General features: G+C 40.3%; 1 protein-coding gene across 2 annotated transcripts in view; it reads right to left on the bottom strand.

The window, feature by feature from the left end:
* Nucleotides 1-514: 514 nt before the first annotated feature.
* LOC137993668 (short transient receptor potential channel 6-like) overlaps nucleotides 515-17,772 on the bottom strand; it is a 33,012-nt gene continuing 15,754 nt past the window's right edge. Inside the window, exons 2-8 of one of the 2 annotated variants that reach the window (XM_068839636.1) lie at nucleotides 13,421-13,811; nucleotides 9,693-9,964; nucleotides 7,025-7,224; nucleotides 6,346-6,544; nucleotides 5,712-5,867; nucleotides 5,217-5,255; nucleotides 515-3,959 (exon numbers count right to left, since the gene is read on the bottom strand). In XM_068839636.1, the coding sequence (XP_068695737.1) occupies nucleotides 3,855-3,959; nucleotides 5,217-5,255; nucleotides 5,712-5,867; nucleotides 6,346-6,544; nucleotides 7,025-7,224; nucleotides 9,693-9,964; nucleotides 13,421-13,811 (1,362 nt within the window). In that variant the 3' untranslated portion in view covers nucleotides 515-3,854. The remainder of the gene's footprint in view (nucleotides 3,960-5,216; nucleotides 5,256-5,711; nucleotides 5,868-6,345; nucleotides 6,545-7,024; nucleotides 7,225-9,692; nucleotides 9,965-13,420; nucleotides 13,812-17,772) is intronic. The other variant, XM_068839637.1, reaches the window with a different exon arrangement.

Raw genomic sequence — 17,772 nt, 5'->3', positions numbered from 1 at the left:
TTCTTGAGTTAACCGTTTCCCGAGTAAAGCTTTTTTTAGGAGCAGGTTTTTCCCGCGAAAAAGTATCATATTTCCCTTGACACTGAGATAGCTCTGTTTTGATTGGTCTTTACTCATGACAGTGGGCGTGCTGAATCTCCCAAGGGATGCATTCTTTAAATGGAACCTCCACTAAAACAACAAAATAACTTTAAACCATAGAACATAAGGCTAACAATTAAATTTGTTCAAACTTTTTCCAATGAAAGCGTTTGTATCCGAAAGAAATGAATTTCAAAAACGCTTGTATTGGCTTTCAAATTTCCTGGGCGCCGCCATCTTGAAGAATTGTGACGTGTCGGGGTTGCCTCTCTGTTCTGCCCTAACGCTCTTTGTTCTGACACAAACAGCGTTTGCTCTGGAACAATAGGGCAACCACGACACGTCACAATCATTCAAGATGGTGGCGCCCGGGAAATTTGAAAACCAAAAGAAGCGTTTTTCAAGTTCATTTTTCTCGAATATAAACGCTTTGATCGGAAAAAGTTTGAACAATGTTAATTGTAAACAGTATGCTCCGTGGTTAAAGTTATTTTGTTAGTGGAGGTTCCCTTTAAATAAATCTACTCGTAAGCGAAAGAGTTGACTACTAGGCCAGGGCCAAGTATGGGTGATAGAGGCTCTTCTTGATGAGATCCTGGTTGGAGAAAAAGCCGTTGGCAGGTGCGTGACATTTGTATGGTATTTAACGTGTCTGAAGGGCTGGTGTTAATTCAACCCAAGCTCTGATGGTGCTTCTAGCCACAGCAAAGCAATTTCGTCCAATCCGAAAAAGAAGTAATTGCTAAAACACAGATAAACCGATTATTACCTGTGTTCCTATTACAGGGTAACCCCCAAAAGAATGCGCCCTAAAAATGTAAACAACTCGGAATAATATTTTACATGCAAACATAAAGTAATGATAAAGGAACACTCAAGATTTAATTTTAAGCTTAAAAGACTCCTAAAATGAATTGGAATAGTCATTAATTATTAATTCTCACACTATAATTAATGCAAACTACGAAATGATCAAAGATAAAGTGTATGATGGATAGACATATAGATCATCTCAGTAATGCACACATTTTGGTTAGTTCTCATCTATGATCTAATAGGGAATAGACGCAGAGCTGACGTCATCATTACAAAGTTTTAACTCTTTTCTATATAAAACAAATAAATTCCATGTTGCCGTGCGCCTCTTTAAAACTAGATCACAAAGGATGTCAAAATGTGGTAAGAACATTAGTGACACACTCGGCTATCCCCTCGTGTGCCACCTTTTTGTTTTTACAACATTTTGACGTCATCTGTGATCTTCTACTGAACAAATGCACGGCAACATGGAGGTCTATTTGTTAAACAGATATTGAAACCGCGGATATCGATAAAAACCCGTTTTCTAAGAGATAACGATTGTTAAGTTGTTAATAGGGAGCTTAAGCACGCGCGTTTTTGAGACGCGGACGGCAACCGGAAGAGAACATTTCGCGTACCAGGACAGTGATGTCTCCCAGATTTTTACCGCACTCATCATCTCTAATGGGGAGAAATACTTAGCAATATAAATGTGGTTGTGTAAAGACAGCTCACTACTGGTTGCAGTCCGCGTCTCAAAAACTCCCTAATGACATCCATAATCTCTGAAACTAGAAATATAGTTCAACCTCTACCGAAGTATCTGTTTCAGTTTAAATGATTTTTCTTTCAAATGGGAAATTTTTCCGCTCAGTGGATATCTGTAGGTTGGATTTCAGCCAAAGATATCTGACTATACCATCTCGTTCCAAGGGCTTTTCACCCAACTCTCGGCGGAGGAAAGCTCTGGGAACCAAGTTGCTGACCATCTTTAGCGGTTGTTGATAAAACTACTCGTACCAAGACACAACACATGAGTGGCTCAAATCCTAGCACTCGCATTTCAAATTTAACTCAGTTTTCTATCCATTCGAGGTTAATAAAACGAGTTCTGGCATTACTGAAGAGATGGGAATAGCCAACCTCGTTCCCAGGGCTTTTCGTCGCCGAGAGGAGGGCGGGCGACCAGTCTTTTCCCGCCCGCCCTACTGTCGGCGGCGAAAAACCCTGGGAACGAGGTAGGGGAATAGCGCCACCCCTACCACAATAACGGCACAAGCCATAGGAAAAGAAGCGCCTTCGGGTTGCTCTAGACTTCTCATTTCTTGAGATCTCTCCATTTCCATTTGTACGAAAATTTCCTTCCTTGAAGGTCCATACGTACTGTCTGTATGGAATCGGGACTCGCTTAAAATGTCGTATGGTGTCTGTATCGATTCTTGAAATTTGTGGCCACTCCATATATATAGATTCTGATAGTTTTACCACGATTTTTCAAAAGCGCTCAACTTTACAGGAGCATTAGATCATACTACTTCATAAATGGAATCTAGGGCTTCAAAGATAATTCATCGCTTTTTTGCGACACCTCTTTTTAGTACGGTCTCAATCAGACCACAATCATGAAGCACCTTAAGCGAATGATTGTCAATTTTAGAAATGTTGGTCGGCCATATTACACAAGGTCACGCAATTTTCTACCATAAGGTCCGAACGTACTCGACAGTGTTTGAGCGTGAATTTGTCTATGTGCGGGCGTGAACTTGTTAACTAGTTTATTATGTTCAGGGTGCGAAGATTTCAGTAGATGATAACGTTAACCTTTTCGTGGAGGCAGAGGTTGCACGGGAAGTGCAATGGAAAGTTTTCAGGAAATGCGATGCCTACAGCAATATTTCAAAGAAATGCAATAATGATCAACTTCAGATGCAGCAAAGAATGATCACCGCGATCGAGGGAGACTGCTCCGCGGCATCGACTCAAACTCTGTTTAACATCACAGTCATAATCATTTTGTAGTAAAAAAGGAAGGCGAGGAGAAAAAGAGTTGAAAAAGGTGAGAATGCGCTTTTTTCCCAGGCAAGCTGCTGAGAAGAGGCCCGAGTATCCTCGGTGACTTACAGACTTAGATAAATTTAGCTGTAAACCGAGTGATGCATCACGTAACTAATTAAGGTTCTATCTTCTTGATATAGATGGTTACTAAGACCACATTAGCAAACCCTCGCAGAGACAATACGCACACCCACACACACGTACACATTCACTCGCAGGCACCCACATCCACACGCAGAATCCCCTCTAGATGTCGTAATTAACTTAGTTCATACCTCCTTCTTTTTCTTCCAAGACTGTCAACAGGCTGAAGGAGAGATAAAATACACGTACGCTTACCCATACAAACCCCCACGCGCGCGCGCGCACACACAAACACACGCACGCGTGCGCACACACATGCAGCACACCCCTGTCCACATCTTGATCTTCGGCTATCCACAAGTTGTTGGCAACTTTTAGAAAACTTTCACTATTTTCAGCAGCATTTTTCCATGCCGAATTAAAAATATAGACCAAATTAAACTGTTTACCCTGCATGCAGATAGCCAACCTCGCACCGATCAAGACTAAAACAACAATTAAGGCTAATTTCTTTAGAAAAATGACTTTTCAAGTTATTTTATGTATTAAGTTTGACTGTTAAGCCTTAATGGTATCAAACGAAAAGAAGAAAATGTTATAACTGGCTCAAGCCCAAAGGGCAAGCTAGAGTAACGAAAGAATGGTTGAAGCTCTTTCATACGTAGGCTTAGGTGTCATAGAAAAAATTGTTATATCAAGTAGCAAGTATAAGGAAAACTAGATCTAGAGTGCAACAACTTTACAATAAAAAGACGTTTACTGTAAAAAACGTTTAGTTTCTTTAGCAGCTTTCTTAGGGGAGCACCCTACTAAGACGGATTGTCGGGGAACCCTTAGGTGGTCTGTACACGGGTCCTTTGGCCAACACTCACAGGATGCTTCTTGTAGCGTTCTTTAAGAAATTTCATCACCAGTCTTTTCATTGTCTTCAATCGGTGCTAGATTTATTTAGAAAGCAAAAACATTCGGGTCAATCAATTCACTTCTTCAATATAGCTTTCCATCTCTGTGATATTTCTTTAGCCTGGTTCATTCGTCCGACATCAAAATAAGAACCTAAGAAAATTTATGTGACGGCATAAATGCAAACACAAAGGAAAGCTGTCTGTTGCAAAGGTTGAGCTGTTGAATTTGCACTCGGTTGATGAAGGTTCGAATTCCGCTATAATCTCATAATTTAAATCTACCCCGCCTTGTGAATGGCCAGTCGTTTGCGCTATGCAAGCTGAGGTAATAAACCTTTGCCTCCTAAAGCGGTTCACTCATACATTTTACTCTGTCTAACGCAAGACGATTTTACAAGTCAACATGGGAAACCCGGGTAAAAAATGAAGCCTGCTGCCTCTTCACGCAGGCAGAAAAAAACGGTTATTTCTCTTGAACTTGTCTCACTTGCAATTACATGTTTGTGAAAATGGCGCAGGGCAAAAGTTCGGGAACACTTCTTACACGCCTCCACACACGGTTAAAGTTAAATCCAATATGACGCAAGTCATGCCGCCATCTTGGATACAGACGTCTACTGCGCCTGCGTAGCTTCATCTGATCATCGTTTCCATTTGCCATTGTTTCTGTATCACACGTGTAAATTAGACACATCTCTATCATTGTGTCTGATAGCTTGGGCTTATCAGGCAACACATTATTTCCCTAGCTTATTTCAGGCAGGAAAATTTGTGTCAGCTCCATTGCGGGGATCGTGCCTTACTTTCTGGCCTGCTATAGAGTGTTTTCACGTGACGTCACGGCGGCCAAATTGGTGTACCCAACTAATCCTCTGGGAATTGAGCTCTATTACCATGAAAACGTTTTCCTTTGTTTCGGTCGAAAAACGAGGTTACTGATCACGTGAGAGAAAACACTATATGGAGGGCTCCCTACACGAATTCTGAAAGTAATACGACGAAAACCACAAATTAGTTACTAAAGAATTATTGTCCTGGCCCTCTAGGGCCATTGACATGTCAAAGTGCTTTGAAATTCGCAAAATAATGGCAGAAAAGGTTGCTACTGTGAAGTTAGAAATATTACTTACTGTCACTGTCTGCCGCGGTTTTGTTTTTTATTTGTCCTTCCTTAAGACACAATAACAATTTGTAACTATTTCAAGTGTCCACAATTTTGTGATAACATTGACAATCGGAAGTTTTTTATTACACCGGCTAGAGTGCAAAGCTACTGTTTATTGTACCTACCTCGTGCGCCTCCGAAGGTTGCCTTCCCTGTTGCTCACCCTGAAAGCAGATAAAGTGGTGTGGAATGATGAACTAGCTTTTAATTGTGCAAAGACAGTTGAGCTTTAGGAGCATTGTTTTCTTTTCTTTTTGGCGTTGTCACTCAAGTCAGTCTAGCCTTAGTGCTTGGCAAGCTTGTGGGTAGCTCTGAGACTATCTCAGTTTTAATTATACCACGCTGCTTTAATTGCAAATTACCACGGTGTCTAAATGCTCTTGCCATAGTCTACCGTGCGGCAGTAGTCGAAAATAGGACTTTTTCGAAATATCAAATATTCATCTTGATAGTAAGGCAATGAGGACAAAAGCAATAGAAACACGTTGGAATGAATGTGAAAAGTATTTACATATCATCAACCACCTTCCTTTGTCTTTGTCCTCACTGCCTCACTATCAAACTGAATTTTAATATATCGAAAAAGGCCTATTGCCATGTAGTAAGCAGTTGATCCTCACCCCTTGAGAACTACACTTGATAAACCATTTTATGACCGTGCATATAATCTTAAGACCGTAGTAAATGAGGTTCACAGGCGCTGGTAGCACGTTGCCTTTATCAATGCTTTCAAGCCACATTCGAGTTCTGGAGAACTTCCAAATGTCTGAATCTTCCTAGTTAAAACAAAAAATCAAACAAAAAAAAGTGACACTCAATCAGTACCTTAGTTACACAACTGATTTCATCTCACTTGAATGAAGTTCATTTATTATTTATTATTATTGTTATCGTTATTGTTATTGTCGTTTTTGTTGTTGCTGTTGTTATTGTTGTTGTCACTACATGATAATTTTTTAATTTTTTAAAATTTTTAAAATGGAAACTAGTGAGCAGGACACAGCAACTGATCTTGTTAACTTTGTTTATTATCCGACCGGTTTCGTCTGATCAAACAGACTTCATCAGGGATTCTAACAAGATGTCTAAAGGGAACTAGTTTTATACATGAAGTTATAGTACAAAAGCACGTTCCGGTAAGGGTGTGAACAGCAAAACACCCACAAAAATTATGCGCAGGATATAACGTAAATCCTGCATAGAAAAAGTGTAAAGTTTAATTTTGGGGCTTACGATTTAACGTTAAATCGTTACCTTGATATCTTCAAAAGATTTGCTCATCATGGCGATTAACATGTTGAGGGCGACGATCACCATGCAGACAGCGTACACAATGATGAAAAGATGACCAACCAAAGAAACGGCGTGAAAAGCAGGATCTTTCACAACTATTTTGTTTTCGTCGAAGACACCAAGAAACAACCAAAACAGGTCACGTCCCGTATTCACATGGCTGTGAAGCGAACAAACAGGCATCACCATCACTGTCATAATATCATTACCAGATAAATCCGGAAGTTAGCTGGGTAACCTGTTGGGTACAGGTCGTGAGGTTAAACCAACGACTGAATCTTAGAAGTATAACTCGCCATAGTGGAAATGTCCCACAGAGCACCCACTCGTGTTCATCATATTTTATTCACTTAAAAACTTGAGATTCTATTATTGTACATGAGCACCAATGCTATGTATAAGACATGCTTACTTCTTTGTTTCTTTTACCTCCCGTCAAATGGTCAAATGGTCTCAAACTGAATCAGTGGGCATGCGCAATATGGAACAAATCGTTGTTTGAATTTGGGGTTATTATGGAGGGGTTATGGTGGGGTTTACTCGCGGGTGGCGCTTCTCAGAGTTCATGCTGTCTGTGTTATTAATTATTTCTCAACAGTAAAATGCTTCAAAAGAAGCACGCATGTGCGTAGACACTCACTCGGCGTAAGGATGCCACTTTTCGTGATGGGTCATGTTCCGCTGTTCTAGTTTGATCTGAGACGCAACGTAGTAGGAATACATCTTGGTCAATCCGGTGGCAAAGGATATATAGAGCAGAAGAAACAACAGAAGAAATTTCCAAACGTCTCGAAGCATTCTGTACAGCGAAAGCTGCAAGGGACCTAGGACGGAGTCCACCTGCCAACAGAGAGGAAAGATACCCGCATCGTAATAAGAGTCTCGCATGTTAAGAATGGGATCAGTTCTCAGTATCGTATTAGCCACTAGCAAATATACCATAATACTCTGTGTTTGTCCCTCCAAAACTTTGCATAAGCATTGTTTTTATTTTCTCTTGTGACTTACAATGGTCGCAAGAGAAACTAGAAACAATGCTAATGCAAAATTTTGGAGGGAAAACAAATTTTGATATTGGGTAAGTGACTTAACAGCCCACTCCGTGAGAAGATACCATGCTTCACATCTGCGATATTCAACAAAAATTAGTATTATTTAATAGGAATAGCAGTAGTCGAGAGACTTATTGTTGAATAAGTTGACATGCAATTAAGTTCAAAATCTCGAAAAAAACCGCTCTTTGTTGTCGAGCAAGTTTTCATTTATAAAATATCACACGCAACAACATAAAGCCTTCTCAGAACTCAAAGAACAATCGAAACGTTATAAGTAGCTGAGAACCATTATGTGTGACACAAAATTGGTCTTACATGTAGCTAAAGCGAGGCGACATAGAACAGCCCTTCGTGTGATGTAAGGCAGGTAGAGTTCCTCTGGCTGTTTGAACGTGCAATCAAACAAGTACTGTAGGGGACAAAATTCACTCACATATACAACTATGAATATAGTTTTTTTTTGTAGTAGCTTATGGATGGCAATAAAGATTATCCATTCATCTATCTCTTTTCCCTAGTTACCATCCAAGAGAAAGCCGCGCGAAATCAGCCATCGCAAAAAAATGTTTTGTTTTTTTCAAAAAGTATTCAAAGTTAAGGGGAAAGCAATAAATCATTTAAAGTTAAGAAAATAAGCTTTCCAAAAACTTATAACTTCTTTCAGAGCACTACAACATTTTATGAAAATATAAAGAAAAAAAAAGGGAAAAAAAATCAACACAAAAATCAGTTTTCCACACGAATTTGGTCATTTTAACGTTGATTACGAATTTTTGGATGCAAAATAAGAATCTTCCTCATTTTATCACAGGGTACCCACACAAAGGGACCACACAGGCAGCCCACACAAAGGTCGAAAGATTCACGCTTCTCCACGTACCTTCCGATCGAGAATCCATTTAAATTGCCCGGAGCTAGCCCTCGAAGAAAATCCGATTAGCGATAATATGTAATTTGATAATCCGATAATAAGTGTCAAATTTGCAACCTGTTGCTAACGGCAACGAGACAAAACACATTACGAACAATTGATCTCTGTCGGCCACAAACCACCCAAATTACCAATTTTTCGAGGGAAAGTTCATCCTAAAGGATAAAAAAATTCGCAGGACATGTAATCAAGGTAAGCGAATATTGTGAGCGAAAACACATTTTTGTGCGATGAGAAAAACACGAGGCGATTTTATGCAAATTTACGGCTGCAAAAATAATCCTACCTTTTCTGCGATTTCAAGGCCTGGAATTCCATCCAAGAAACCTAAATCCTTTTCGTTTTCCTTTCCGATGCCTGTAGTGTTATTCTCTGGCTGAAAAACTTTAGTTCAACCGTTTCGCGATCGGCTGGACATTTTGCATTCACAGGGCTTCAAATAATATCTTGAAGTAGAATGCCTGTCATGTAAACGTAATGAAAGCTACAGAGCCGAGATTTTCAAGGAAACTGGGGCCATATCTCCCCAGTAAACCCGCCACATTTCAGACAATCACACTAATCGGTGGAAACGGCGGCGTTCTACGAATCCTACAAGAATGATGCCTGTAGGCATCATTTTCTGGGCCATCTAGGGAAAAGAGTATTGCCATTGCCATCGTAATCATTATGCAACAGAAAGCGGAGAGGAAGAAAAAGAACAACAAAGAGTTGCTACTGAACTATATTGTCGAGGAGACGTTTGAGATAGTAGACAACCCCGTGAGTGAATTCCATCGGGTTCACCGGTTGAGAAGAGTAGTAAAGAAAAAAGAAACCATTTTTGGGTTTATCACGCCACGTTTGCCCTCCTCAAGACAAGAAAAATGTATTAAGCTTGTACGTTTAGTCCTGTTCTTTAATAGTTTTGTCCTTTCTTAATCAGTATATTTTGCTTTGCTGTTACTGGTGAATTTGTATAGTATATGGTGGATGTCGGTAGCATAATTGTCGGAAGTAACCGAATTTAAAAAACAGAGAAATTATGAAATATATTAGTAATTGATTTAGAAAGAAAGTCATTTAATTTTGTAGGCATAAGAGCATTAAGCCAGACATCAACCGACTTCCCAATTAATTCGAAGAACCTACATTCAGGCTGATGGTAACTTTAAAAATTAAAACGAAGTTATTTTCTCAATACTGTGTGAGAGGTATCTTGTACTTATACTTCATGTTGTCAAGTCTTTATGTTGTTGGTTTTGAATTGTTGTAAAAAGAGAGCATCAAGTACCATCATCAGTAAACGGTAAAAGACAAAAACGTTTTATTTGATCACTAACCTGAAAGGCATGTGTTAAATGAAAGAATGCCACGACGATGCCGCTTGAGAAGAAGACATCTGCAATGATGAATGAAGTTTTCTCAGGTTTCCATTGTTTGCCATAGTAGGCGAAGGAAGTAAGCCATATAGAATAAGCAGACGCAAAGAGGAGGATGATCATCGTGTCCACAACATTCCACCATTTTGAAAAGTAAATGAAATATCCTTCTCTCCAGAACTCCAGGAATTCTTGCACAAGAAGGCCAACCACAAATCCAAGGATGACCCACTCTGGAAGAGAAACAAATATAAACTCATTTAATGCTTTCAGCACATTAATACACTATAATAATAATAATAATAATAATAATAATAATAATAAATAATAATAATAATAATAATAATAATAATAACAATAATAATAATAATAATAATAAGTAATAATAATAACTTTATTTCCACTATCAAAACAATTAGTAAATATTTACAATTTTAAACTATATATCGAAATTAGTTAAAATTTTAAAAACTAAATTATATCTTCACGATAGAAAACTGTTTACAATATGTAAATAATTTAAAAATGGGAAAAAGACAATTAAGCATTTCTAAAGAAAAAGGTAATCAAAAATCTAAGCCTAAAATTATGAGTACAAATGTAGACCAGCTACAGCAAGAGTAAAGTCTTCTGAGACCTCACGAGATTTGAAAGGATATCTAAAGCCTCTGACGCATCTGTGTACAGTTCTTAATATAGCAAATAATAATAATAATAATAATAATAATAATAATAATAATAATAACTAAACAAGAGGGAATGAGCCAAAGGACCTTTGGCTTGCTCCTTTGGTTTAAATGCGGTACAACATCTGCCAGAGCGTAAACGCCATGAGATGATGATAATAATAATAATAATAATAATAATAATAATAATAATAATAATAATAATAATAATAATAATAGTAATAATAATAATAATAATTGTTTGGTGTTGCAGAGAATGTTAGAACGTTCCTTACTGGTAAAGTATGCTGGTAAAGTATGGCTAATTGGAAGTTAGAGCTGACTTCATGTGGGCAGTCATTGGGAGATGTAGACGTAAGAAGAGGGATCTTCCAGGGAGACAGTCTGTCACCGCTGTTGTTTGTCCTGTGTATGATACCACTGACCTTGATACTGTGAGGGGTAAAGGCATGTTATGAATGGGACCATAAACAGTACAAAGTTAATCATCTATTGTTTATGGATGACTTGAAACTGTTTGACAAGGGTATCAAATCCATTCACTCGTGCAGACAGTTTATGAGTTCAGCGAGGATATTGGGATGGATTTTGGGTTGAAGAAGTGTTGTGTACTGGTTCTCAAGAGAGGTAAGGTTGTGAAGATGGATGGCGTAACCCTTCCAGATGGCCAGGCAATGAAACACAGAGACAAGGATGGATACTGATATTTGGGGATTCTAGAATTAGACTCTGTAAAAAAGAAAGGTAGATGAAGATTCAATGTCAGGATTATAAGAGGACACTGAAGATGATACTGAGGGGTAAATTAAACGGCAAGAATAAGATCCACCAATTTTAAAACACGTGGGCTGTGGCGGTCATGAGATATGGAGCTGGTATCATCAAATGGAGAGACAATGAATTGAGAACTCTGGATAGAAAGACTAGAACATCCTGACCATGTATGGAGCATTTCATCCCAAGAGGAATGTTGTCAGGTTGTACCTGACACGTGCGAAAGGTGAGCGCGGATTAATCAGCTGCGAGGGGTGTGTTAGGCGTGAAGAAAATAGCTTGGGATGGTATGTGAAGAATTCGCAAGAGGATCTACTTGGATGCGTCAAAGCCACTGATGTCATTGAGTACGAACAAAGAGTAGAAAGCAACGAGTTCAGGAAGGCTTGGCATGAGGAGAGGTTAAGGAATTGGAAGGGGAAGAATATATGAGATATGCCAGACGTGACAGATGTTGTGGGAACGTGGGAATGGTTGAGACAGGCGGATCTGAAAGTGCTGTTCAGGAGCAAGCTATTAGGACTAAAAGCATTTAACATCATATTGATAAGACTGCGGAGTCCCCCTTGTGTTGTGTAGATTGTGTGGTGAGAAGGTTGAGAATGTCAAATCACGTTGTGAGCGGGTGTAAGAAGTTAGCTCAGAAGTAATACAAACGCAGACATGACAATGTTACAAGGACGATCCACTGGAAACTGTGAGAAATACGGATTAGAGCGGAGCGAAAAGTGGTTTGAGCATATACCTGAGAGTGTAGCGGACAACGAAAGAATCAAGATAGTGTGGGGTGTCTATATCCAAGGTGACCATGCTATTGAAGCTAGAAGGCCTGACATCTTAATCATCAATAAGGAAGAGAAGTACTGCTTTATTATTGACACCGCTATCCCCGAAGAGTCAAGACTCGATGAAAAAGAGGGTGAAAAGGTTAAAAAATACCAAGACCTGAAGAGAGAAATTATGAGAATGTGGAATTTGTAAAGTGCTCAGGTAATACCTATAATTGTTGGCGCTCTAGGTGGAGTAATAAGAAAGTTAGGCGACTGGATTGGGAAACTGGGCATTACACTCCGAACAGCATTCCTACAAAATACTGCACTATTAGGATTCTGAGAAAGGTGCTTGATACATAATGCAAGGAGAAGAGATCGTGTGGAACCCTTGGTCATAGGTTTTGACCCGTTTCCTCATTTTTTTGTAGCGGCAATGATCAGCCTGTGAAGGTGGAAATAATAATAATAATATTAATAATAATAATAATAATAATAATAATAATAATAATAATAATAATGATGATGATGATGATGATGATGATGATGATGATGATGATGATGATGATGATAAATGAAAGGGTTGGTTGAAAGAAGGAAAGCTTAAGAGAGAAACAGAATCTCTTATTGTTATTTACTACGTAAAAGCAATGATCGACAGGTCACAGGCCGATCCCACATGCAGAATGTGCAAACAAAGCAACGACATGGAAGGGTGAGAGTAAAAGAAGACGAAAACGTTGAGAGTTACCAAGACCTCGCGGAAGAAATTCGAAAGATGTGGGGCGTAAGGACAAAGGTACCCATAGTGGTGGGGGCATTGGGAACAATACCGCTGAGGTTAAAAGAAAATCTAAGGACCATTGGTGTGGACACATCCATTCAACTGATTCAGAGATCTGCAACTTTTGGGACGGAATGAATTCTTAGAAAGTGCTGGAGATGTAGACAGAAAAGGAAACAAAAGAAAACAAAAGTGTCAAGTCTTTTAGCGCTAGGCCACTATTTTGGGACACTGCAAATAGAAATCAAATCATACATTGGTTTTTGAGGGGAGGGGAAAACCGCAGTACCCGGAGAGAAACCTTTCGGAGCAGAGTAGAGAACCAACAAACTCAACACACATCTGGCGCCAAGTCTGGGAATCGAGCCCCATCCTTATTGGTGAGAGGCGAGTGCTCTCACCACTGCGCCATCCCTGCTCCCCTGAAATCTAGTTTTCTCGGATAAAGAAGATAGATCGTAGGCCCCATCTCACTGCCCCTCAATGTTCATATCCATGTGGGACGTTAAAGACCTCACTCACTATTCGAATAAAAGGGCATAGCATTGCCAGTGTTGCCTTGATATGTACTTTGTTGTGTGTTATGGTTGGGATGGTAAATGTTTGAAGATACTAGCTAGCTATGACAAGATACTCCAAAATCTGAGTAGAATAAAAATAGGAGATATATCTGACCGATCCACACTAGTCCTGTGTCTGTTGTTCCAAACTCTTCCTCAAACGATGCTGCGATCAAGAAGCCGAGAAAAACCAAGTAAAACATGATGTGGTTGACAAACTTGGAATAGGGATGCTCGAACAACAGTCGAAAATCCTCGCAGCATCCTCTCTGTCCTTCTCCCATTTCCATACCGGGTCGGCATTCCTGGTGAGTCGCAATCACTCCACAGAATTCCTTAGACAATCGCAATATCATATAGAAGAGAGGAATACCGGGAATGGTGAAAAGCAGCAGCTGGACGATAGACCATAGAATTTTTGGTGTTCGGTTCTTCTTCTGCCAACCTCGCCACTGGAAGTAAATGACCTCGTTGAGGGTAGCCTGGCATTTGTCACTCGCCACAAACTGAAAAAGATACATTTTATTAGATAGTGCGCTCTGTGGTTAAGTGATGAAATTCAAAGTTGCACTGAACTGCCGGATTATGTTTGCCGTATTTAGAAAGTCACACTCCAAATTAATCATAAATACGTTAATCCAACCCTAGTCAGAGACGGTTTTGCCATGTGCTTGTGTGAACTCCTTTTCATTCAGACTAAAGCTACGCTCAGATGAAATAAAGATGGGACTTGAAATTCCAGTCCATTAAATAGATTTCTCTGTTGAAATATAAGTGCTAATGGCCAAGTTTTAAATGCATCATCGAACCCCTTTCGTTATAGTATTAGTTGCCGTGAACTGCTGTATAGAATACCCAGTAGTAGCGTGGCCACGGTCAGAGTTTTTCCGTCGTTGTGTAGGCTAACGCTTAGATGGATTACAGGGAAGTGAAAATAGCACTTTTAAATTACAATCTCATAGGTGCAAACACTGGCATTCCTAACGACAAGGAGGCAAGAGTTGAGTTCGGGACCACCAAAGACTAAATCGCAGATCCATTTATTGGTCAAACGAGATTATTTCAGTCGAATCCTGACGATTTGGATTCGATGAAATGTAACGCTATAACCATCGGGTCATGCCGGCGAAAACTGGCGAAATGGTGAGAGCACCCCCCCCCGCCCATGTGTCCAGGGTTCGATTCTTTAACTCAACGTCATATAGGGGGTTGATTCTAACTAAAAATGATCATAGCAGTTAGTGGCAGGAAGCGACCTGAACAGTTGCGAAGACTGAACCCGTCCCGTTTTTGCAACTGCTCAAGGTGCTTCATTAACCGCGATGTTCACTTTCGCTTATAATTACATAGCCGCAGTATGCATTCTTTATCACACATTGACCTATTACTCAAGATATAAGACGAACTTGCAATTAACCATTTCTTAGATTTTTTGAGACGAAACAAAAAAACAAAAACAAAAACCAGCTCTTGGATGGTAGAGCAAATGTGGCGCGCTCACACGATCACGGATTCTAGTTGTGTCAGTTCAAACCCGGCCTGGTTTACAACTACAGTCAACTCTTTCATAGCGACCACTTCTCGTAAGCGACCACCTCCCGTAAGCGACCACTTCATAAACAAACGTTCTGTCTCTCAGTTAAATACTGTTCCCAGAGCTCTCTCGTAAGCGACCACCACTCAAATTTCTAAAGCGACCGCGACCACTTTTTAGGCCAGAAATTTGACATATTCTTTTGTTTTCTGTTTCTGGTAAGCGACCACCCAACATATCATGTATGATCGTTAGTGAATCACTACTCAGAAGTGACAAAAGTTCAATTTTTAATGACACTACCCTGGACTGCTGACTGATAATAACAGTTTACATTAATTGTTACAGTGATCTGTTCCAAAATGATATTCTGTCAGTACAAAGTTTCATCAGAAGAATGCATAGATTGCCCAGGCGCTATTCAATGTGAAATATGCCAGTGCTTTCAATCTTTTCTTTAAGCCATGGAATAGAAATGTCATTGTCTCCGTAGAAAATGTAACTGCAGGGAATTTTCAGTCCATAACCTGCTCCTCGATTTACACGTTTTCCTGTTATAATGGCCTTTCCATTGTTGGTCCTCCGTTTCAAGAATTTGCTAACATACTGAGACATTTGTAATGGTATGTGGCCGACAATTTCGTCTTCTTTTGACACGGTGTTGGGATGTTCGGCTTCAGTAAAATTTCTTGACAGCAGCCTCACTACTGCAACTGCATTTCCATCTTTTTCATTCAGTGGCTCACGTTTCAGTCTACGTTGCTCACCAATTTCGGGAACCCATGTTGTTTCATCCTTGGAGACATGATAACCTCGTATGAATGAATGAACCGTGATGCTTGAAAAATTCTTTTTTTCAATGTCGACTTCAAACGGAGCGAATCGATGGTGAATGATGGGGAAATGACGAAGATTTTCAGTTCTGTTACTGCACGTGTTACACGTTGGTTGCGTGGTGGGTCTCATAGCTGGGAGAATTGGAGATGACACATTTAAAGGAACAAGTGTTCGGCTAGACAAGTGGAAAAAGAGACATAACATCGGCCAAATGAATATTGCTGGGGAAGAGGGAGATGTAAGCCAAGAGACGATAGAAAGCTGGAATGAAAGATTGAAAGAGCTAACTAGGGGCTACTCACCGAGGGATATATGGAATGAGGACGAGACTGGCTGTTTCTGGAAGGCGATGCCTCAGAAATCGCTCTCTCAAAAAGGGAAACGCTGTAGGGGCGGCAAAAATGCGAAGCAACGAATAACTACTGCATTCTTTGTGAATGCAGCGGGCAACAAAGAGGCCCTTATTGTGATAGGAAGTAGCAGACGACCGCGCTGCTTCGCACGTTTGGCAAATCCGTCATACCCCTGCGGTGCCCAGTACTTCAGCAACGAGAAGGCGTGGATGAGAACCGAGATAATGGTTACTATCCTTACCAGGTTGAACAACCGTCTGAAAAGAGAGGAAAGGCTTATTATCCTTTTCTTAGACAATGCATCATGTCATCCACCCTCGCTGACAGACATGTTCTCCAACATTAAAGTGGCCTTTCTACCGAAGAACACCACATCGCGCACGCAGCCCCTAGATGCAGGTATAATCAAGGTGTGGAAGATCTACTACAAAAGGAAGTTGCTGCGGCATATCGTTAGTCAAGTTGACGGAGAACACTCTACCAGCGAGATAGTAAATTCTGTGAACCTCCTAATGGCCGTGCGATGGATGGTAAATGCGTGGGACGAAGTCAAGTGCGAGGTAATCAGTAAGTGTTTCAGACATGTTGGAATGTACCCCTCAGCCATGGAATTGGATGAAGATGACGATGACCCGTTTGCCGGTGGGGAGTTACTAGACCTTGAAGCCCTGGTGCAGAAGATGTCTAAGAAAGTTATTGACGCTGCACCCTATGCTGCCTTCGACGATGATGCGGACGCCTATTACTCCTTAGATCCCGCCGACCCTGACTGGAGGGAGACCCTACGAGATGAGCTTATCGCTACTCACTCAAACAGCAACAAGACGGAAATAGCAACTGATTCCGACAGTGATGATAGCAGTGACGATGCTCCCTTACCAATCCCAGCGGTGCAAACAGTTAAAGGAGCACTTGATCTCGTGCGTCAGATCGCTGAGTTTGCAGATTATCGGAGTTGCGAGGATTTGTCCACTGCAGTCACGAAAGTGTCTGATATTCTTGTTGACATAAGGCTTAAGCCACAGAAGCAATCGAGCATTCTAGATTTCGTGGATAAGCGGTCGAATGAGACCGAGTAATGTAAATACATTATTAAGATTTCAAGTACAGTATATGCACCCCATGTTTGACGTTGTTTTCCTAGGTTTTGTTCGGTTTAAATTTCAGGTGATTTTCATTAACATGAGACACATTGACAAGTATTGTACACTCCACTCTACTTTTCCCGAAACTTGTTGCATGTGAAAAAAATCAAATAAATTAGTTTCTATTTGCCTAATTTTAGCTGATTAGGCAATATGTTTATGTAATTAATTGATCAATCCAGTGTTAGAATTATTTTGTTGATCTTTCCCGTAAGCGACCACCTCCCGTAAGCGACCACTTTGTCGTGCACCAAGGGTGGTCGCTTACGAGAGAGTTGACTGTACTCAAGTTGCTTCATGAACTGCGATGACTACTTTCATTAAGAACAATGAACTAAGGGGCGCATTCTACTTAAAATGACAACATTATATCAACATAGAGAGGAAGTTGTTCATTTGTTGAAGACGGTGGGGACCCCGTACCTGCTTAGAGAAACAGGTAGCTAAAGCGATCGCATAGGTGTGGTCCATGCGTGACTTTGGGTAAAGGAGAGGCACTTTTAGGAGCTGGAGGGGCAAGAGGAGGTGGCAGCGGATTTTGAAGTGAAACAGGACTCAAATTACGTGATTGTAGTGATCGTGGAAGCGGCCAAGTTGA

Source organism: Montipora foliosa, chromosome 2 (genome assembly GCF_036669935.1).
Source record: "Montipora foliosa isolate CH-2021 chromosome 2, ASM3666993v2, whole genome shotgun sequence".
Classification (NCBI taxonomy): domain Eukaryota; kingdom Metazoa; phylum Cnidaria; class Anthozoa; order Scleractinia; family Acroporidae; genus Montipora; species Montipora foliosa.
Note: the sequence above shows the minus strand (reverse complement) of the source record. Positions and strands in the feature narration are given on the sequence as shown.